The sequence below is a fragment of the Zootoca vivipara genome, chromosome 12, assembly GCF_965207765.1.
Source record: "Zootoca vivipara chromosome 12, rZooViv2.hap1.1, whole genome shotgun sequence".
Lineage (NCBI taxonomy): Eukaryota > Metazoa > Chordata > Lepidosauria > Squamata > Lacertidae > Zootoca > Zootoca vivipara.
This window is the reverse complement of record NC_142595.1, coordinates 11,443,853-11,459,867: the sequence shown is the minus strand read 5'-3', so window position 1 is coordinate 11,459,867 and position 16,015 is coordinate 11,443,853. Positions and strand designations below refer to the sequence as shown.

Sequence of the window (16,015 nt, the reverse complement as noted above, 5' to 3'; positions counted from 1 at the left end):
GGACGGACCGGGGGAGGAGGGGGGTCCTCCCCGGCGGAAGGTTGGAGCTGCGGCGCAGGCAATTGCTCGAGGCAGCCAAGGCGGGGTCCTCGAGGAGCCCCCGCGTGGTTGGGTAAGGCTTGCGCGCGCATAGATGTAGGAAATGGTTTAGAGTAGCTCGCGCGCGCCACACGGACGGAATGGCTCGAGGGTGAAACTTGCTGGATTCCTTTGCTTGGTCTTCCCGAGGCGGAAGTGGCAGCTTAATAAGAGCCCAGCGGAGAAAAATGAGCCGCCAGGTTCTTCCTCGCTCCTTCAAAGCGCTGCACGGAAAGACAGGAATTCGCGCTTTCTAATGTAGGTCTTATTCCAAGTTGCGGGTGGGGAAAGGGATATGTCGGTTTGGGCGAGACTTTACATATATATATACTTTATATAGAACGCCGTGTGTGTGTGCAGCGTTCTCCGCTTTTTTTATCGACAACTGTCACTTCCGTCTCTGCGAGTAAAAAAAAGCGCTAAAGGGAACTCGGAAGATAGAAGGTCTGTGTAAGTCTACTTTATTATAAGTATTTTTTTACCGTTTGAAAGCAGTCGAGGTGCGTTCAGGCAGCAACTTAGACATCTCACACTGTCGTTTCCTCTAAGAAGTCTTCTTGAAACTTCTAAACAGCATTTTGTCATTTCTGCATAAACACAGGTTGGGCAGGGCCTGTATGAAAGAGACCTCTTTGAACAGGCGAATCAGGAAGTACGGGTACCCCTTTTGGAGGTTGGGGAGAGGAGGGGGCGGGTTTGTTTACCATGAGATGTCATAGGTAAACAGATAGGAAAAGCGGAAGTAGCGTTTTGGAGTCCTCCTGCCATGGCTCCTACTTCCGTCGCGCGTCTTCTACGTGATTCCCACCCCTTTATTTGTTTTTCTGTGAATTACGTTAAACCTGCTGGTTCTGCGTCTGAGACGCTGCCCAACGAGCTCCTAATTTCGTTGTAGCCATTTTTACAAATATATAAATCTTCGGAAATGCTTGCAAAGATCGTATCTTCTTGTTATTCTTTATATGCTGTCATGACTCTTTAGAAGATACACAAAAGGGGACTGTTGTTATTATTTTTTTATTATTCCTTAAATTAGTATAACACCCTTCATCAGAAGATCACAGGGCGCACCACAACATAAAATGAAAATACAAAATACATAATAAAATAACCAACAAACCATTAACATCCTTCTCAAAAAGACATTTAAGAGCCCACAAAATGTTCAATCAGCTAAAGACCTGGCAATAGAGAAACATTTTGGCCTGGCGTCTAAACTGGTGTGAGGAATATCAACTGGAGCAAAAGCAGGATTGGCAAGGGATGCAAACTTTATTTTTTTTACCATTGCAGAAGAAGCCAACGCCTTTAATTCTCCTCTCTGAAAATTCTCACACAAGGTTTGATTACATCCTAAACCATCTGACGCGGGTGGCGCTGTGGGTTAAACCAGAGCCTAGTGCTTGCCGATCAGAAGGTCGGCAGTTTGAATCCCCACGACTGCTGGGTCCCTGCTCTTGCCAACCTAGCAGTTCGAAAGCACGTCAAAGTGCAAGTAGATAAATAGGTACCACTCCGGCGGGAAGGTAAACAACATTTCCGTGTGCTGCTCTGGTTCGCCAGAAGCAGCTTAGTCATGCTGGCCACAAGACCTGGAAGCTGTCAGGGGTCCCTTTACCTTTTTAAACCATCTGAAGAAGTGTGCTCATACCACAAAAGCTCATACCAATGACAAACTTAGTTGGTCTCTAAGGTGCTACTGGAAGGATTTTTTTTTATTTTGTTTCAACTACGCCAGACCAACACGGCTACCTACCTGTATCCTAAACCAACTTACTTATAACTTTTCCTAGTGTTCCTTCCTAGTAATGTATCTATAGAATTGCAGTCTGAAGACTACTTGCGTGAGCACTTCTTTGCACAGGTAAACCAGCTACAGTAACACCTGCACCTGGCAGATTGATCCACAGAGAGCTTGATATTGCTGTTGGGCTGCCCCAGTCAAGGGACCCCTGACCATTAGGTCCAGTCGTGACCGACTCTGGGGTTGTGTGCTCATCTCGCATTATTGGCCAAGGGAGCCAGCGTACCGCTTCCAGGTCATGTGGCCAGCATGACAAAGCCGCTTCTGGCGAACCAGAGCAGCACAAAGAAATGCCGTTTACCTTCCCGCTGTAGCGGTCCCTATTTATCTACTTGACTTTGACGTGCTTTCGAACTGCTAGGTTGGCAGGAGCTGTGACCGAGCAACGGGAGCTCACCCCATCACAGGGATTCGAACCGCTGACCTTCTGATTGTGTGGAGCACTCTCAGACGAACCCCTGAGTAGCAAACGGAAAAACAAAAACTGAAAAACATTGCAGGCAAGTAATCCTACCCAGCAATGTTCTATCATACAGATTCCTGGCTTCCTGAGCCTAGAGCCTATTCTTGCAAAAGGTTGATAGCACCAGATGTTCTCAAGACAAAACAGTCCTGTCACATGCCAACATCCAGGGCTTTCTTTTCAGCTGGAACTCACCAGAACTCGGTTCCAGCTTCTCTCAGGTGGGTACCATTGCCATTCTAAGAGAATGTGGGAGGTGTTTGTGGTGAGCTCCGGCACCTCTTTTTCTTTAAAAATAGCATTGCCAACATCCCAATGGATTGGGAAACTCTTAACATTTTAAGAGTGTTAGAATGTTGGTGGCAAATGTATTCATCTTTTAACAGTACTTCCAATGCTTCACATACCCTGTAAGATAGATCTGTATTCTTATCCTCATATTGTAGAATGTGCAGGTAAGGCTACAGTGATTTAAGGCAGTGATTGGGAACCTGTTGACATTGTTGCCCTTCGGTTTCCATCACCTTTTCTCACTGGCCATGGCCAAGTTGAAATACAGTGGTACCTTGGTTTACAACCATAATCCGTTCCGGAGGTCCGGTTGTAAAACAAAACAGGTTGTAGACCAAGGCAAGCTTTCGCCAATGGGGCCTCCAAAAAAATGGGTTGTAATCCCCCCCCCCAAAATGGGGATTGTAATCCAAAAAAGGGACACACACTTCCAGGTCTGACGTGGTTTTAATCACAGAATAAAAGCAAGATATAAAACCACAAAAATGTAATAAAAATAAAGGCAACCCAATAGCCCCCCCCCCAAAAAAAACATTTAAAAAGGGTATAGGATGTAAATCTGATCAACCAAAGACCTGGTTAAAAAGGAACAAGGTGCATTATTTATTCAATCCGTATACCACCTTTCACCCAGGGTCGGATTTAGGTTTGATGAGGCCCTAAGCTATTGAAGGTAGTGGGGTCCTTTATATGTCCAGCTGTCCTGTGTCAACAACAAATTGTCCCTATTTTTTGTGTTGAATATATCCTATATGGTAATCTATGGACCAAATAAGTATCTAAAGCTATTTGCATATAACAAAACATGTATTTTATCAAAGTAATTGTTGAACTGAAATACAATTAAGAAAAAGTATATTAAGTATATTAATATTAAAATTTTCATTGGGGGGGGGGCAAGAGAGTGGGGCCCTAATCTATAGCTTGTTTACTTTAAATCCGGCACTGCCTTCACCTCGAAGACCCCCCCAACGGCCGATTCACAAACAGAAGGCGCACATTTCTTCTCGCCGGGGGTGTGGGTGTGCAAATTTCGCCAAAGTATCCCGAAAAGGGGGGTGGGTGGGAGGAAAAACAAACCCCAACACAAAAAAATCCTCCTTGTCCGGTGTCCTTCCAAGAGCGGCTCCAGAGAGTCTACTCCGGGGGGACCCGTTTCACCCAGGTCTAACCCAGCGCGGCTTTCTCCCGAGCCAAAACCTGCGAGAGAAAGGACGCCTCCGAAAAAGAAAGGAGGCGGTGGCGAAAGCCAGCCCAGGCAGGCAGCATCTTTTTTTTTGTGAGGGGGGGGAGGGGAGGGAAGGAAGGAAGGAAGGAAGGAAGCCCGGCCCGGGCCTCTGCGCGCGCGCCGCAAGGAACCTTCCCAAGGTAAACGAGCGCTGAGCCCGCCTTGGGGGAGCCGGGGCCGGATTCCTCTCCCAGTCCCAGCCCGGCCTGCCGGGACCGTCGCGCCTCCCTCCCTCCCTCGCTCCTCCCTCCCTCGGCTGCCGGCCGCGGCTGCGCGACGTCACTTGTTATGTCTCCTCCGGCTCGGCCTCTGCTCCGCCGCGGAGAGGCGACGGCAACGGCGGCGGCGGCGGCGGCGCGACGAGAAGCCCGAGCGCAGCAGCAGCAGCAGCACCGCCCGCGGCGGCCCCCACACGAGTAGGGCCGCCGACTGCCTGCCTGCCTTCCTGGGACGGGGTAAAACAAGCGCCTTGGCCAGCCAAGCCCCGTCCTTCCCCGACCCCCTGAAGGCTTCCCCCAAACCAGCGCCCCCCGCCTCGTGCCCCCCCCAAATGAGGTGATTTCCTGGCTGGGGGCGAGGCCCCCTCCCATTATTACCACCCACCAGCCGCCTCCTCGCCCTGCTGGAGACTTGGTTCTCATCAGCCCTTTTAGGCACCCCATAAATACCAAGGTCCCACCTACACACGCACACACAGTGCCTCCCTAAAATGATGGGGTGCCCTGGATTGAGGGGGGTGCTTCTTCTTCCTCACCCCCCCCCAAATCCCGGTTCCCTCTAGGCGAGTGGGTGTTATCCTCTCCCCACCCCCACCGCCATTGTGTCTTTTCATAAGAATGAGGGAAAGGGACTCTTTGACAGTAGCAACAGAATTGGGTGTTGTGTTGTTGTTGTTTTGGTATGTGGGTATCTATCTGGTCCCCTTCTTTTCCTTCCCTCCAGACATTTTTTCTCTCTCTTTTTTGTAGGACTGACTTGACTCTCTCTGCAGAGAGTCAGGAGCCCCGCGCGCGCGGAGGAAAGATGTGGCTGAAGCTGTTTTTCTTGCTTCTTTATTTTATGGTCCTGTTCATCCTGGCCAGGTTTTTTGAGGCCATTGTGTGGTACGAGACGGGCTTCTTCGCCACCCAGTTGGTGGACCCGGTGGCGCTCAGCTTCAAGAAGCTGAAAACCATTTTGGAGTGCAGGGGGCTCGGCTACTCGGGGCTTCTGGAAAAGAAGGATGTCAGGGAGCTGGTTGAGAAATCAGGTAGGAAAAAATGTCTGTTCGCTGGCATTTTAACTTTCAGAATAGCCCCCCCCCCCTTTAAGCATCTATATTGCAGTAACTTTTATTGTGTACAGCCGTACAAAGTGTGCAAGGAAAGCTTAGTAGCTAAGGAGTAATACCAAATAAAAGTGCTTGATCTCAGATGTGACCTCACGCTTCGAATGCCTTCTGACCTTTTTATGGAGAATTGCTAAAATGTGGCAATGTTTGGAAGCACAGGGCAGCAGAATAGAGAGATGGGGGGGGAGAGAGATTGTCCAGATGAAAATCATCAGGAACCATGATGTAATATCTGGCTTTATGTAAAACATGCTAGTAAGAATCAGAATTTGAAATGTGGCATGTGCTGTTTTGACGTGCACCCAAAACTACCGGTAGCATGAAAGATCTTCTACATTGATCAGAAAGTGCAACCTGCCTGGCATTTTGTGAGGCCGGTTAACAAGTTAGGTCACAAGTTTATTAAGATACTGGCTATCATATTCTCTGCATGTTTCCTTAGTTGTAAATCTTACTGGCCTTGATGCAAGCAAGTGTGCGTAAGTAATTTAAAACAGCGCAATTCTAAGCATGTTTGTTCAGAAATAAGCCTCATTGAGCTTAATGAGGTTTACTCTCTGGTAGGTGTGTATTACGATTGTATCTTTCATGCAACACATTGTTCAGAAGAGAAAGGATTGCTGTTTTGCCGATTAATTTATTATATGCTTCAAACAAGAAGCAAGGCCTTGCTATGTATTCAAGGAAGTAAAATAATGTCAGGTTTGCCTCAGTGTTAGCTTTTGTTTGCAGAGTGAGAATCTGAAGCTTAGGCTGCTTCAGAACAAACATCTTATAAAAATACCTTATAAAAATACCTTATTGTAAATATATTTCTGACCTGTGTTAACACCTTCAGAAAGTCATAGGTCTATAAAGATAATAAAAGTGGTGCTCTTTGGTTGAATAAATGCTTTGGTCTGCCAAACAGTACAGCCAGGTGAGATAAATGAGTAAGACTGGCTAATTGCTTTGTGTACCTGCTTGTGCAGCTCTTATTTTATGCTAACCAGTGTGCAGCCATCGAAATCCTCAGCTTTTTGAGATCATATCTCAAGGAAATTGTATCTGATCTATTAGTTAGCACCAGGCATAGGCAAACTTGGCCCTCCAGATATTTTTGAGACTACAATTCCCATCATCCCTGGCCACTGGTCCTGTTAGCTAGGGATGTTGGGAGTTGTAGTCCCAAAACACCTGGCGGGCTGAGTTTGCCTATACCTGGGTTAGAACTATCCCTGCCCCATTGCAGGGCGGTGTACTAGATGATCCTTGGTGGTTCTTCCAACTCTACGATTCAGTTTATGGGCCCTCATCCAGTCCATTACTAATCCCAGGCATTGGCTCATCTGAATCTGTTTTGGTTCATCTGAATCTGGTCAAAATGAATAGTAGAGGTTTGGGGTTCTCATAAATCCACTCTACCAAATTCAGAGTGCTGAAGCTTGGCATGACAGCCACACACCCCAAAGAGGATCCATAGCTGTGCCTCCACAGAGACTCAAAACGTGCAGGGACCTGTGTTGATCCATGGTATAATAAAATGAATATACACCCACGAGCTGTGTTACGTAGCATAATGACCAATTAATTAGGATTAGATTGACTGCAATCCTGATTGCTTCGTTTCCTGGGAGTAAGCTCCATTGAATTCAATGGTGCTCCCTTCTGTCTTCATACATTCAACTGGTAAAGCACACTGAGCTTTAAGAAAATTATCTTCAACCAGTTGAAATGCATCCTTGTTTGGGAAGAAAACAAAAAGTTACCTAGCCGACATTCTTCTGTTTTGATTTGTCTTGCAACTATGGTCATACTCTTGCTCCCCATAATTCTCAGTATAATAGAGCCTTCGTTCTGTACCCCAACCTTCCATCTTCCTTTAAGAGCAGAAATGTCAATGCATACACAGTCACCCTGAGGTTGGTAAGTGCTTCGATTGCAACCCTATACTCAGCTGAGAGTAAAACCCATTGAACTCAATGGGGCATAGTTCTGAGTGGGCGTGTACAGGATTGCACTGTTAGTAATGTATTGAGTTGCAGGGAAGCTCTTAGAAGACTACTGGAACGAAACTAATTTGGACATTTAAAAGAAACAGCTCCATTGTAAAAATGGCTAAGATATGAAGTAGATTAGAAAGAGAGGAAACTACTGATGATCTAAACAAAATACAGAATCCTAAAGGACACCTTGAGAGAGAAATGTAATGTTCATATTTGAAGCTAAAGTTAAATGAGACTAGAAGGAAATTTTTGTAGTGCACATTGAGCTCTTGAAACACCATACTTGCATGTGGCTATCCCCCACAGATCCATAGTGAGACTTATTTCCAAGTAAAACATAGTATTGAGCAGGAAGAAGTTGCCTGTGTGAACAGAAAAGAGAGACACGGTTCCTTCTATGGAAGAGAGAGCCAGTTTTTAACCAAACTGAATAGGAATTGCTTTGGTGAAAACAAGCAAAGCTCTGATTGTGCATATTTCTCCTTTGACTTAATTTAAGCATTTGCATCTTATAAAAGGTAGGCTATTGTCAATAAATAATTAAAAGCAGAACGTCCCATATCATGAAAATAAGATTTCAGCACTTAAGCACCATAGTAATTTTTGCTCCTACAGGTTGGTTTCTCTTCTGGAATTTATCCACCAACGTTTGTAAAAGTGTCATGGAATAGCTGGGATTGATAGGTGTGCAATAATTTTATACTGCATATTTGGCTGCGTTTCAGGCACCTATGTGTGCAATGAAATAACCAACTGGAACTATTCAGAATTTTCACCCCCATACATTTTAAAGGCAGAAAGCAGGGTTTGGGAGAAGTTTAATGAATACCTCCTCTATTGGCTTTTTTTTTTTAATCGCTCTTCCCCAAACAGTTTGCTGCCATTTAAAAAAAAGGGAGGGGAGAGCTTAAGTGTTCCTAACCAGCCAGCAGTTACATTGTCCCAGTGATATGATGCTCTCACTTTGCTTATCAGATTGGATTACATGATTGCCTCAGAAATAAATCATTGCTTAAAAGAGAGGAGAAGCACAGAGGCTTCATATTGAGAGAATGGTCAGTTGTTAAATGTTGCAGTGCTTCCTACACTTGCTCTCAATGGGTGAACCTGTTTGCTCCATTTTGCGGGGCTTCCTGCAAAGAATCGCCAAAATTAGGTGGGGTACATTTTTTCAGGGTTTTTTTTGCAGAACGCTCACACTGCCCTTATTTCAGCTCGGCCATAATATTCAATCCCTTCCAAGGACCTGCATGCAGATTCTTTCATTTCCCGCTGCGTCTGTGTAGCTTTCAGGCTAATGAGGGAATTTCGCATAACATGCTAAGAGAATCCAAACCCCGTGTTGCCTTCTCTGACTCTGGGCAGCCTTTGCTGCAAATGGGTAAATTATGCCATGGACCGTGCAGTTCCAAGGGACACCAGCTCAAAAGAGAGATGGTGTAGCTACTAGAAGTGGGAGAATTTGGGGTGGCAGGCTTTTTAATGGGCCAGTACCCACAAAGGGGCTTCCGCATAATTGCATTCAAGTTTGAGTGCACTTTGGGTACTGTACATTATATCTCTAATCATTGCTAGCAACCCTTAAAGGGTATCTACCCTGTATTTTGGTAGCAGCGGAATGGGGACTGGGGCTCTGAGATCAGTGGCCTGAGACCACCTGATGAGGTTTGAGTTGGGGATATGCACTGTTGGCAATTATGATGCCCCAGCCCTCAAGGTTTTGGATTGCTTCAGGTATAGCAATATATTGTTTGCCTTCTTTTATTGGCCATTCGCAGGAACTCTTCAGTCCCTCGTAAACAGAAGGGCTGCCTATAAAGCTTTGGGTTGGTTTACATGAATGGTCTGCTTTAATTAAAGTTAAAATAAAAATTTCTGAGTAGGTGTTCCAACTACAGTAATTGTATTTTACATGACCTTCCCCTACTATGCAATTGAGTGACATTTTAACTCGAACTGAAAGCATTGGCAATCTTTTCCCCTTTTAGTTTGCTTTACAAGCAGCATATGTTGTATGTGCGTAGATTTTCCTCTTTAAAAGTAGTTAGCCGCCTCCCAACAATATCTATTCTGCTGCTGTTCCGGAATCCTTTTGGCAATTGTGACCTTTGGCATTAGTGTAATGAGTGTTCCTTTGTTTGTTTACATAGGAGACCTGATGGAAGGCGAACTTTATTCTGCTCTCAAGGAAGAGGAAGCCTCTGAGTCTGTTTCTAGCACAAACTTCAGTGGGGAAATGCACTTTTATGAGCTGGTAGAAGATACGAAGGATGGTATCTGGCTAGTGCAGGTATTAAATACATTATTTTTAACAGTGAAACGAGCCCCTGAGTCGGGTCACATTTCAGTTAGAGTACTTAGCCCAAAGGTGCGGTGTGTGATATACATGAAGATGATGATACATTGCTGCCCAGTCATATGGGCAGTAAACATTAGTAATAACAACAACAACAACAACAATAATAATGCACAACTAAAGCTACAATCCAAAACTCATTTACTGGAAAGCCTGTCCCCTGGAAGCAAGACTTGCTTCGAAATAGACATACTTACAGTTGGGCTGCAAATGTCATGGCTTTGCTTTGAGTAAATAGAATCTGTACTACTCATCTAGGATCAAAGAGATGCCATTCTTTGTTTTCCATTAAGTTGTTGCACATGAAAAGAGGCTAGCTGCTTGATCCTGTGCGCATTTACCAGGGAGTAAGTCCCATTGAATTCAGTGAGTTTTGCTCCCAGGTAAACGTACATAAAATCACTGCTATAGTGTGTGTCGACTCCAGTCAATCACTCAAGGCCTTGCATTTTTATCTCACCGTTTGCTTGTGCTGTTTTGCATTTCCCTGTGCATCCTGCCTCAGTCCCAGCTTTTCCTCTGGATTATTCTTCACAATCGGTTTCCCCCTTTTTAATGAGGTGCAAGGGGTTTTATAGGCTAGCACAAATGAGCCAGTGTGAATTCGCATTACAGTGAACTTTTCCTCCTCCTCCCACATCCACTGAGTTGGAGAGATGTTTGTTATGGAATTCTGTTCTGTCCCTGTCAATGGGTATTGGCGCATGGTTTCTTTAGCTGCTGGCTCCCAGTTGCCTTTTTTTTTAGGGTGGCAGCTGTGTCACACAAGATCAGTATTACCTAAAAGCATCCGAGCACCAAATTTCACTCAAGACGCTTTGAAGAGATGTTTTGTCACAAACTTTTACAAAACGTTTCTGATGGTAATAATGCAAACACCAGAACCCTATGGGTATGCTGCACACTTGACCCTTCCTACGTCCACCCTAAACCAGACTTCTTCCATCTACATTGGCCTCCTCTCTGTACTTCAGGTGAAGCTTATAAAAGAACCACCACAGCCTTCCCAACACCTGAGCAGGGTTATTTCAAGATTCTGCTCAGGGCTGGCCCTAAGGCAAGGCTGGGTGGCGCAATGCGCCAGGGCGCCGGGCTGCCAGGGGGCGCCGCACTGCAGTGCCCGCGGCAGCCGCGCTGTGCCCGCCAGACAGTTGCACTGGGAAACGGGGGGGTGGGGGGTGCCAGAGGGATCTTCACACCACGTTGCCACGGATTCTGCCGCATTATGTCATTCTGGCTATAACAGTGTAGGAAAGGCTTGTGGATTATTGCCTTTTCCTGCTTTTCAGTGTAAGAAAATTGCAGCAGCAGAAGGCACAGGGCACCTGAAACACTCAAGATGGAATGGTTGCAAGGCATGGTTTTTCCCAGTTTTCTTTCTATCTTGTCTTTCATGAAGATGAAGCAGCTGAAATAGGGAGAGGGCTTCCCTTTTTCTTACAGTCCTTTTGTAATTTACATGCTTATAGAGAGACTTTTTAGCGTCATGGCACATTTCAATTTTTCTTTTCAGCGTACCTTATCTGCAGATAATTTTGATTTACACTGTACTTGAGGGCATCTTTGTTCATAGTTTTAGAAACCCATTTTTATTGCTCCATTTCCTTCTGTAGCACATTCCTTCTCAAAAAGGCCCTCTCAGAAGCAGATTGCTAGCAAAGAGCTGGGAAGTTTTGGAAATCTGGGAGATTCAGGACGGGACAAACATCTTTGCACAAGCTCATGGTTAAATTATGGAATGTACTATCACAAGATTTGGCATTGGCCACCAATTTAAGACAGCTTTAAAAGGAGATTAGGCAAATTTGTGGAGGATAAGTTATCTGTGGCTCTGAGTCGTGATGGTTGAGAGACCTGGTGGCATGACTCTAAAATGCATGTGTTGTCTGTGGGCTTCCCATCTGGTTGGCCACTGTAGGAAACAAGATGCTAGGCTAGATAAGCCTTTTGTCCAATCCAGCAGGGGCTGCCTTGTGTTCTTAATGCTGTTAACACAGCCCCCAGTGTTCAAACAGTAATGAAAATAGCATTGAGTTCCCCACCATTCCATTCATAAAATTGGTGCCACCATGCATTTGCTGCCAGGCTGTCAGCATGCCAACAGCCCCTCAGGAGACAGCAAGGCAGACTGAAGCCCAGAACACTCTTCTTAGGGAGTGGGGATACACTGCAACATTTTGTTGCAGGTCCCACTATTTTATTTTAATCATGATACCAGTGTGCATAGTTGTGTTTTGTGGACATATACAGGTACCTGAAATCATTTCTACTGTGTACAGAACAGCAAAACCTCCTTGATGCTCACATTTCCCCTATATTTTAATGTGGCGGCTCTTTGGCATCAGGATAGTATAACTTTTGAGATGCTTAGAACTGGGATAGCAGCAACTGTTGAGCTTTTAGTTCTAAATACCTTAGAAGCATTTCCCTTTACACAGACTTGCTTCCGAGGGATCGGGATGAAAATTTCCCAAGTTAAAAGCCAGAGAAGTGATAAGCATTCTGAAAACTTCCCTTCGCAGTAGCACGCACCTAGAACACCGCGTAGCAATCTGAAAAGAAAAAGTTCTGCAAATAACCAACAAGCTGTAACAGTAGATCTGTTTTCCTCCCATTTATAAATGCTGTATTTCTGTTGGGAAACTTCATTCAGTGCAAAGAATAAAAATGCAGTGGTATTCAATTCACACAATGACAGTTGACTGACACCTAATGTAGCCTTTGGAATGGTGACAGAAGAGGCAAACATTTGTTGATTCTTTTTATATGCTAAAACACACTGTCCTCTTAACAGCCATGTGTTGTTGTTTTTTTCTATTCTAGAGAGAGATGTAATCATGGCTTTTTGAGATGTTGAAGTTTCTGGATTTATTGCTGGTTTCTCTGTGTTCTGGTTTGCGTTCTCCATTCCTGCTACGCCATTTTAGCAGAGGCGGTAATTCACCCAGAAAACTCATTGCGAGTTCGGGACACATTGCACTCTGCATCAAATGAGAGATCTAAAAGGAAGTCTTAAAATCGTTACTCGACCAATCAGCTTTCAATCACGTGACACATTCCTAAAATAATCAGAAAGTATGTGGAAACTGCAGGGCACAGTGACTCACGCATGATCAGTCATGTCGTTTAAATTGCCTGTAAGGCAGAGCGAACTCCTGCCTTTCATCCTCCCTATTCTTCTGCTTTTATCAATCCACATTCCCCAAGTGGATGATAGTCCCTATGAATATTATACTAAGGGGCAATTTAGGCAGAAGCTGCAGTTTATCGCTATGTGAATAAGCCATTACAGCAAGCCTTGGGCTTGCACACTCCTCCTGGTTTCCTCTGGCACATGCCAGAAATATCCACTTTTGGTTTTAAAGCAGCCTGAATTCCCCATTATGTCCAAAGTTGGGAAGCTACGGTTGGTTAGCTGGTGCCTTAGCCAGGACTTTTCAAGCTTCTCGGACTGGCGAGCACATTTTGAGTTTGGAGAAAGTGCCACGAGCAGCGGTCGCAAATTGACTTCTGTAGGGGAGCATGGCATAACACGGCTGCCATGGGGTGTGGCATAGCACAAAATTAAAGAAAATATAGTCATCTCTGCTCCCCACGCATCCCAAACAGCCTCAGGCTTACCAAGGGATGTCAGCTATGTTCTGCTGGTCCTGGTTGCAGAGATAACGCGTTCTTGATTTCTAAAAATACTAGGTGCTTAATTCAAAGAAATGAAAAGCAAGAATTGGTGGTTTATGGTTCATCCCGGAAGCACCAAAGAAGGCCAGAATTATAAATCAGTGTTTGATCCTGGTTTGTTTGAAATAATGAGAGTTCAAAACCAGACTTCTCTACCCAGGGATTCCAACTCCCCCCAGCCCCCAGCTTGACCAAATCCAGTGGTCAAGGATAATGGGAGTCGATGTCCAGAACTTCTGGTGGGCAGCAGGTTAACGAAAGCTGGTGTAAAATAACCAAATTTCCTGAGTTTGTCATCTTCATTTATCTCCTTACTTGTGAATGGGTGAATGGCAAGAGTATGTGAGACCAAGCCTCAGGCCCACTTTGCTTTGTGAACATAATGCTAAGCCATGTTTTAGTGTTAACATCTGAAGTGGTCCTTATTTATCCTGCAGTAAATTGTTCCATCAGGACATCTTAGCTGGTATTTCTGTATTGGTCACGCGGGGATATTAAATATTATTGCTATGGTATTTACTTATTTACTTTGTAAGCTGTTTAGCGGTTTGGTAATATTAGGCAGTCTATAAATTGATTACAAAAATAATTTCCCCAGCTTTTCTGTTTGTTTGCTGCGGCATTTTTTTTGCAATGTTTTAGCTATGTGGTGTTATTATTTTACAGTTCTGTTGAAATTTTGAGCACCCTACCAACAAAATTGACAATGAAATTCTGAAATCCTAGCTTGAAACAGTTTATGTAACAGATTAGACTTGCATGCAGTTTGTAGTTTGATGCATGGCATATCACAGATATGCTAGGTTTCCCCAGTCTTTCCTGGACCTTCACATTTGCATGCATGAGAAATTGGCTCACATGCAGTGTTCGAAACTCCCATTGTTCTAGGCACATTTTGCAACAGGAATTTCTTTAGCGTGAGCAATTTCTGAGCTCTGGGCGCAGTACCGCACCTAAGATTTCAGATTAAAACTTCAGAGTGGAGGGAAAGGAGGACCTTTTTCTGCCTCCCCACTTCCAGCTACTCTCTGAAGACTGGAGAAGAGACCCTCTTAAGAATATTAGGAGGTGGGCAGGGGAAGGACTAGACCAGGCATCCCCAAACTGCGGCCCTCCAGATGTTTTGGCCTACAACTCCCATGATCCCTAGCTAACAGGACCAGTGGTCAGGGATGGTGGGAAATGTAGTCCAAAACATCTGGAGGGCCGAAGTTTGGGGATGCCTGGACTAGACCCATATGAAAAATGAACATAATGTTTTAGCTGCAGTTCATTCATTTTCAGCTATGTATTCTTGTTATAAAAAAAAAGTGTGCCTAGACACTCCATTGTAGCGCCCATAACCTAGATTTAAGGTGCCATTTAGCTCCTAGCTTTCATATCTCTGTTTCTAACACTGCTCATATGCATGGAGCACTCCTGCAGTGGGCTTATGAAGGGTTCTGTGAGACGTAGCTAGATTTAGTAGAAGGTCACATGGCCATTCAAGAGAAACCTACATGGATAACTCATTTATACAAGTCGTGCTCAAATGTATGTGTGCGCAAAAATTGCGCCGGGAATTATTCTGTGGCTACAAACCATTAAAGATTGTCCAAATTGGTTCTGAATGTGCCTCGTGAAAGATTTGCAGAACTCTGCTTTTCAGAGCTTCCCAGGGTCTTTGACATGATAGAGATTTATTGCTGATTGCTAGGATCACAAGGTGTGCATGTTGACTTATTGGCTTCTTTAAAAAACAATAAACATGTAGCAGTTGTTTGGAAACATGTGTGGCAATGTCTCCATTGGGCACAAGTAACTACCCATGGACTCTGCCTTTTGTTCCACAGTAATTGCATTTCCCTGATTATTCCCCACCCACCACCCGGCAGAGTTAAACTTAGAACTTTCTTGGGTAAACTCTCGTAATGTTGGTGATAAGCATTTTTACGGCGGGAACATATGGGTTAGGTTTTTCACAAATGGGAGCGTTATCAGAAGCCACTGTGGTGACCTTTTTACGTCTAAAAGTATAAAACTTGAATAGAAGTATAAAAATAAATAATGAAAAGTCATGCACAAGCCAGTTTGCTACATGGTGTTCATACAAAGTTTTTTATTACTATTTGAAAAACAGGTCATAGCAAATGATAGAAGCCCTCTAATGGGAAGAGTCCATTGGGAGAAAATGGTGAAGAAAGTCTCACGGTTTGGTATACGAACAGGCACTTTTAACTGCTCCAGTGACCCGAGGTATGTTCTTGAAGTTGTTGTAGTGGGTTTTGCCTCTATAACGTGGTATCACCTGTAATGTTGACTACTTCCTGAACCCCCTGTTGAAAAGCAGTATAGAAATATCATTTATTTTATGACATAAGCAATACAGAAAAAGGAGAAGAAAACTGACAAAACGACAATATGTGATTGTAGGTCATAATATATCCACAAATAAAATATTCACAGTTTCCATAAACTTATGAAGATAATTCCTGTAGATTAGGCAATATTAAAATATTGTTAATACAGAAATAATTTCTCTGTTCACTGGCTTTGCTCATTAGCCAGCAATGGCAGCAGGAAATTCATGAATGACTCACATGCTCCTCTTCCTTGCTTCTAGACCCCAATGGAATGGGGTTGTATGTTTTCTCTGTGTCTAAATTCATGTCGTGAATTGGTAGAAGGGCAGCCCTTATTATAATTTCATGAGCAATTTCATGAGCAGGTCTGCTACTGTATTCGATTTCAGACAGTTTCGCTCGCAGTAGTTAAAAGACCGTGCTGAAATTCCTAATTGCCTGCTACGGAATATGAATTTCT

The 16,015-nt window shown here is 44.3% G+C and overlaps 1 protein-coding gene across 4 annotated transcripts in view; it reads left to right on the top strand.

The window, feature by feature from the left end:
• The first annotated feature begins 60 nt into the window (after positions 1-60).
• The window catches only part of LOC118094891 (charged multivesicular body protein 3), a 31,031-nt gene continuing 15,076 nt past the window's right edge, over positions 61-16,015 (top strand). The window contains exons 1-4 of one of the 4 annotated variants that reach the window (XM_035135634.3): positions 61-336; positions 4,833-5,113; positions 9,330-9,469; positions 15,333-15,448. In XM_035135634.3, coding sequence (XP_034991525.2) covers positions 335-336; positions 4,833-5,113; positions 9,330-9,469; positions 15,333-15,448 — 539 coding nt within the window. In that variant the 5' untranslated portion in view covers positions 61-334. Of the gene's footprint in view, positions 337-3,773; positions 4,320-4,832; positions 5,114-9,329; positions 9,470-15,332; positions 15,449-16,015 lie in introns of those variants that run through there. The other 3 variants (XM_088655912.1, XM_035135633.3, XM_035135637.3) reach the window with 3 other exon arrangements.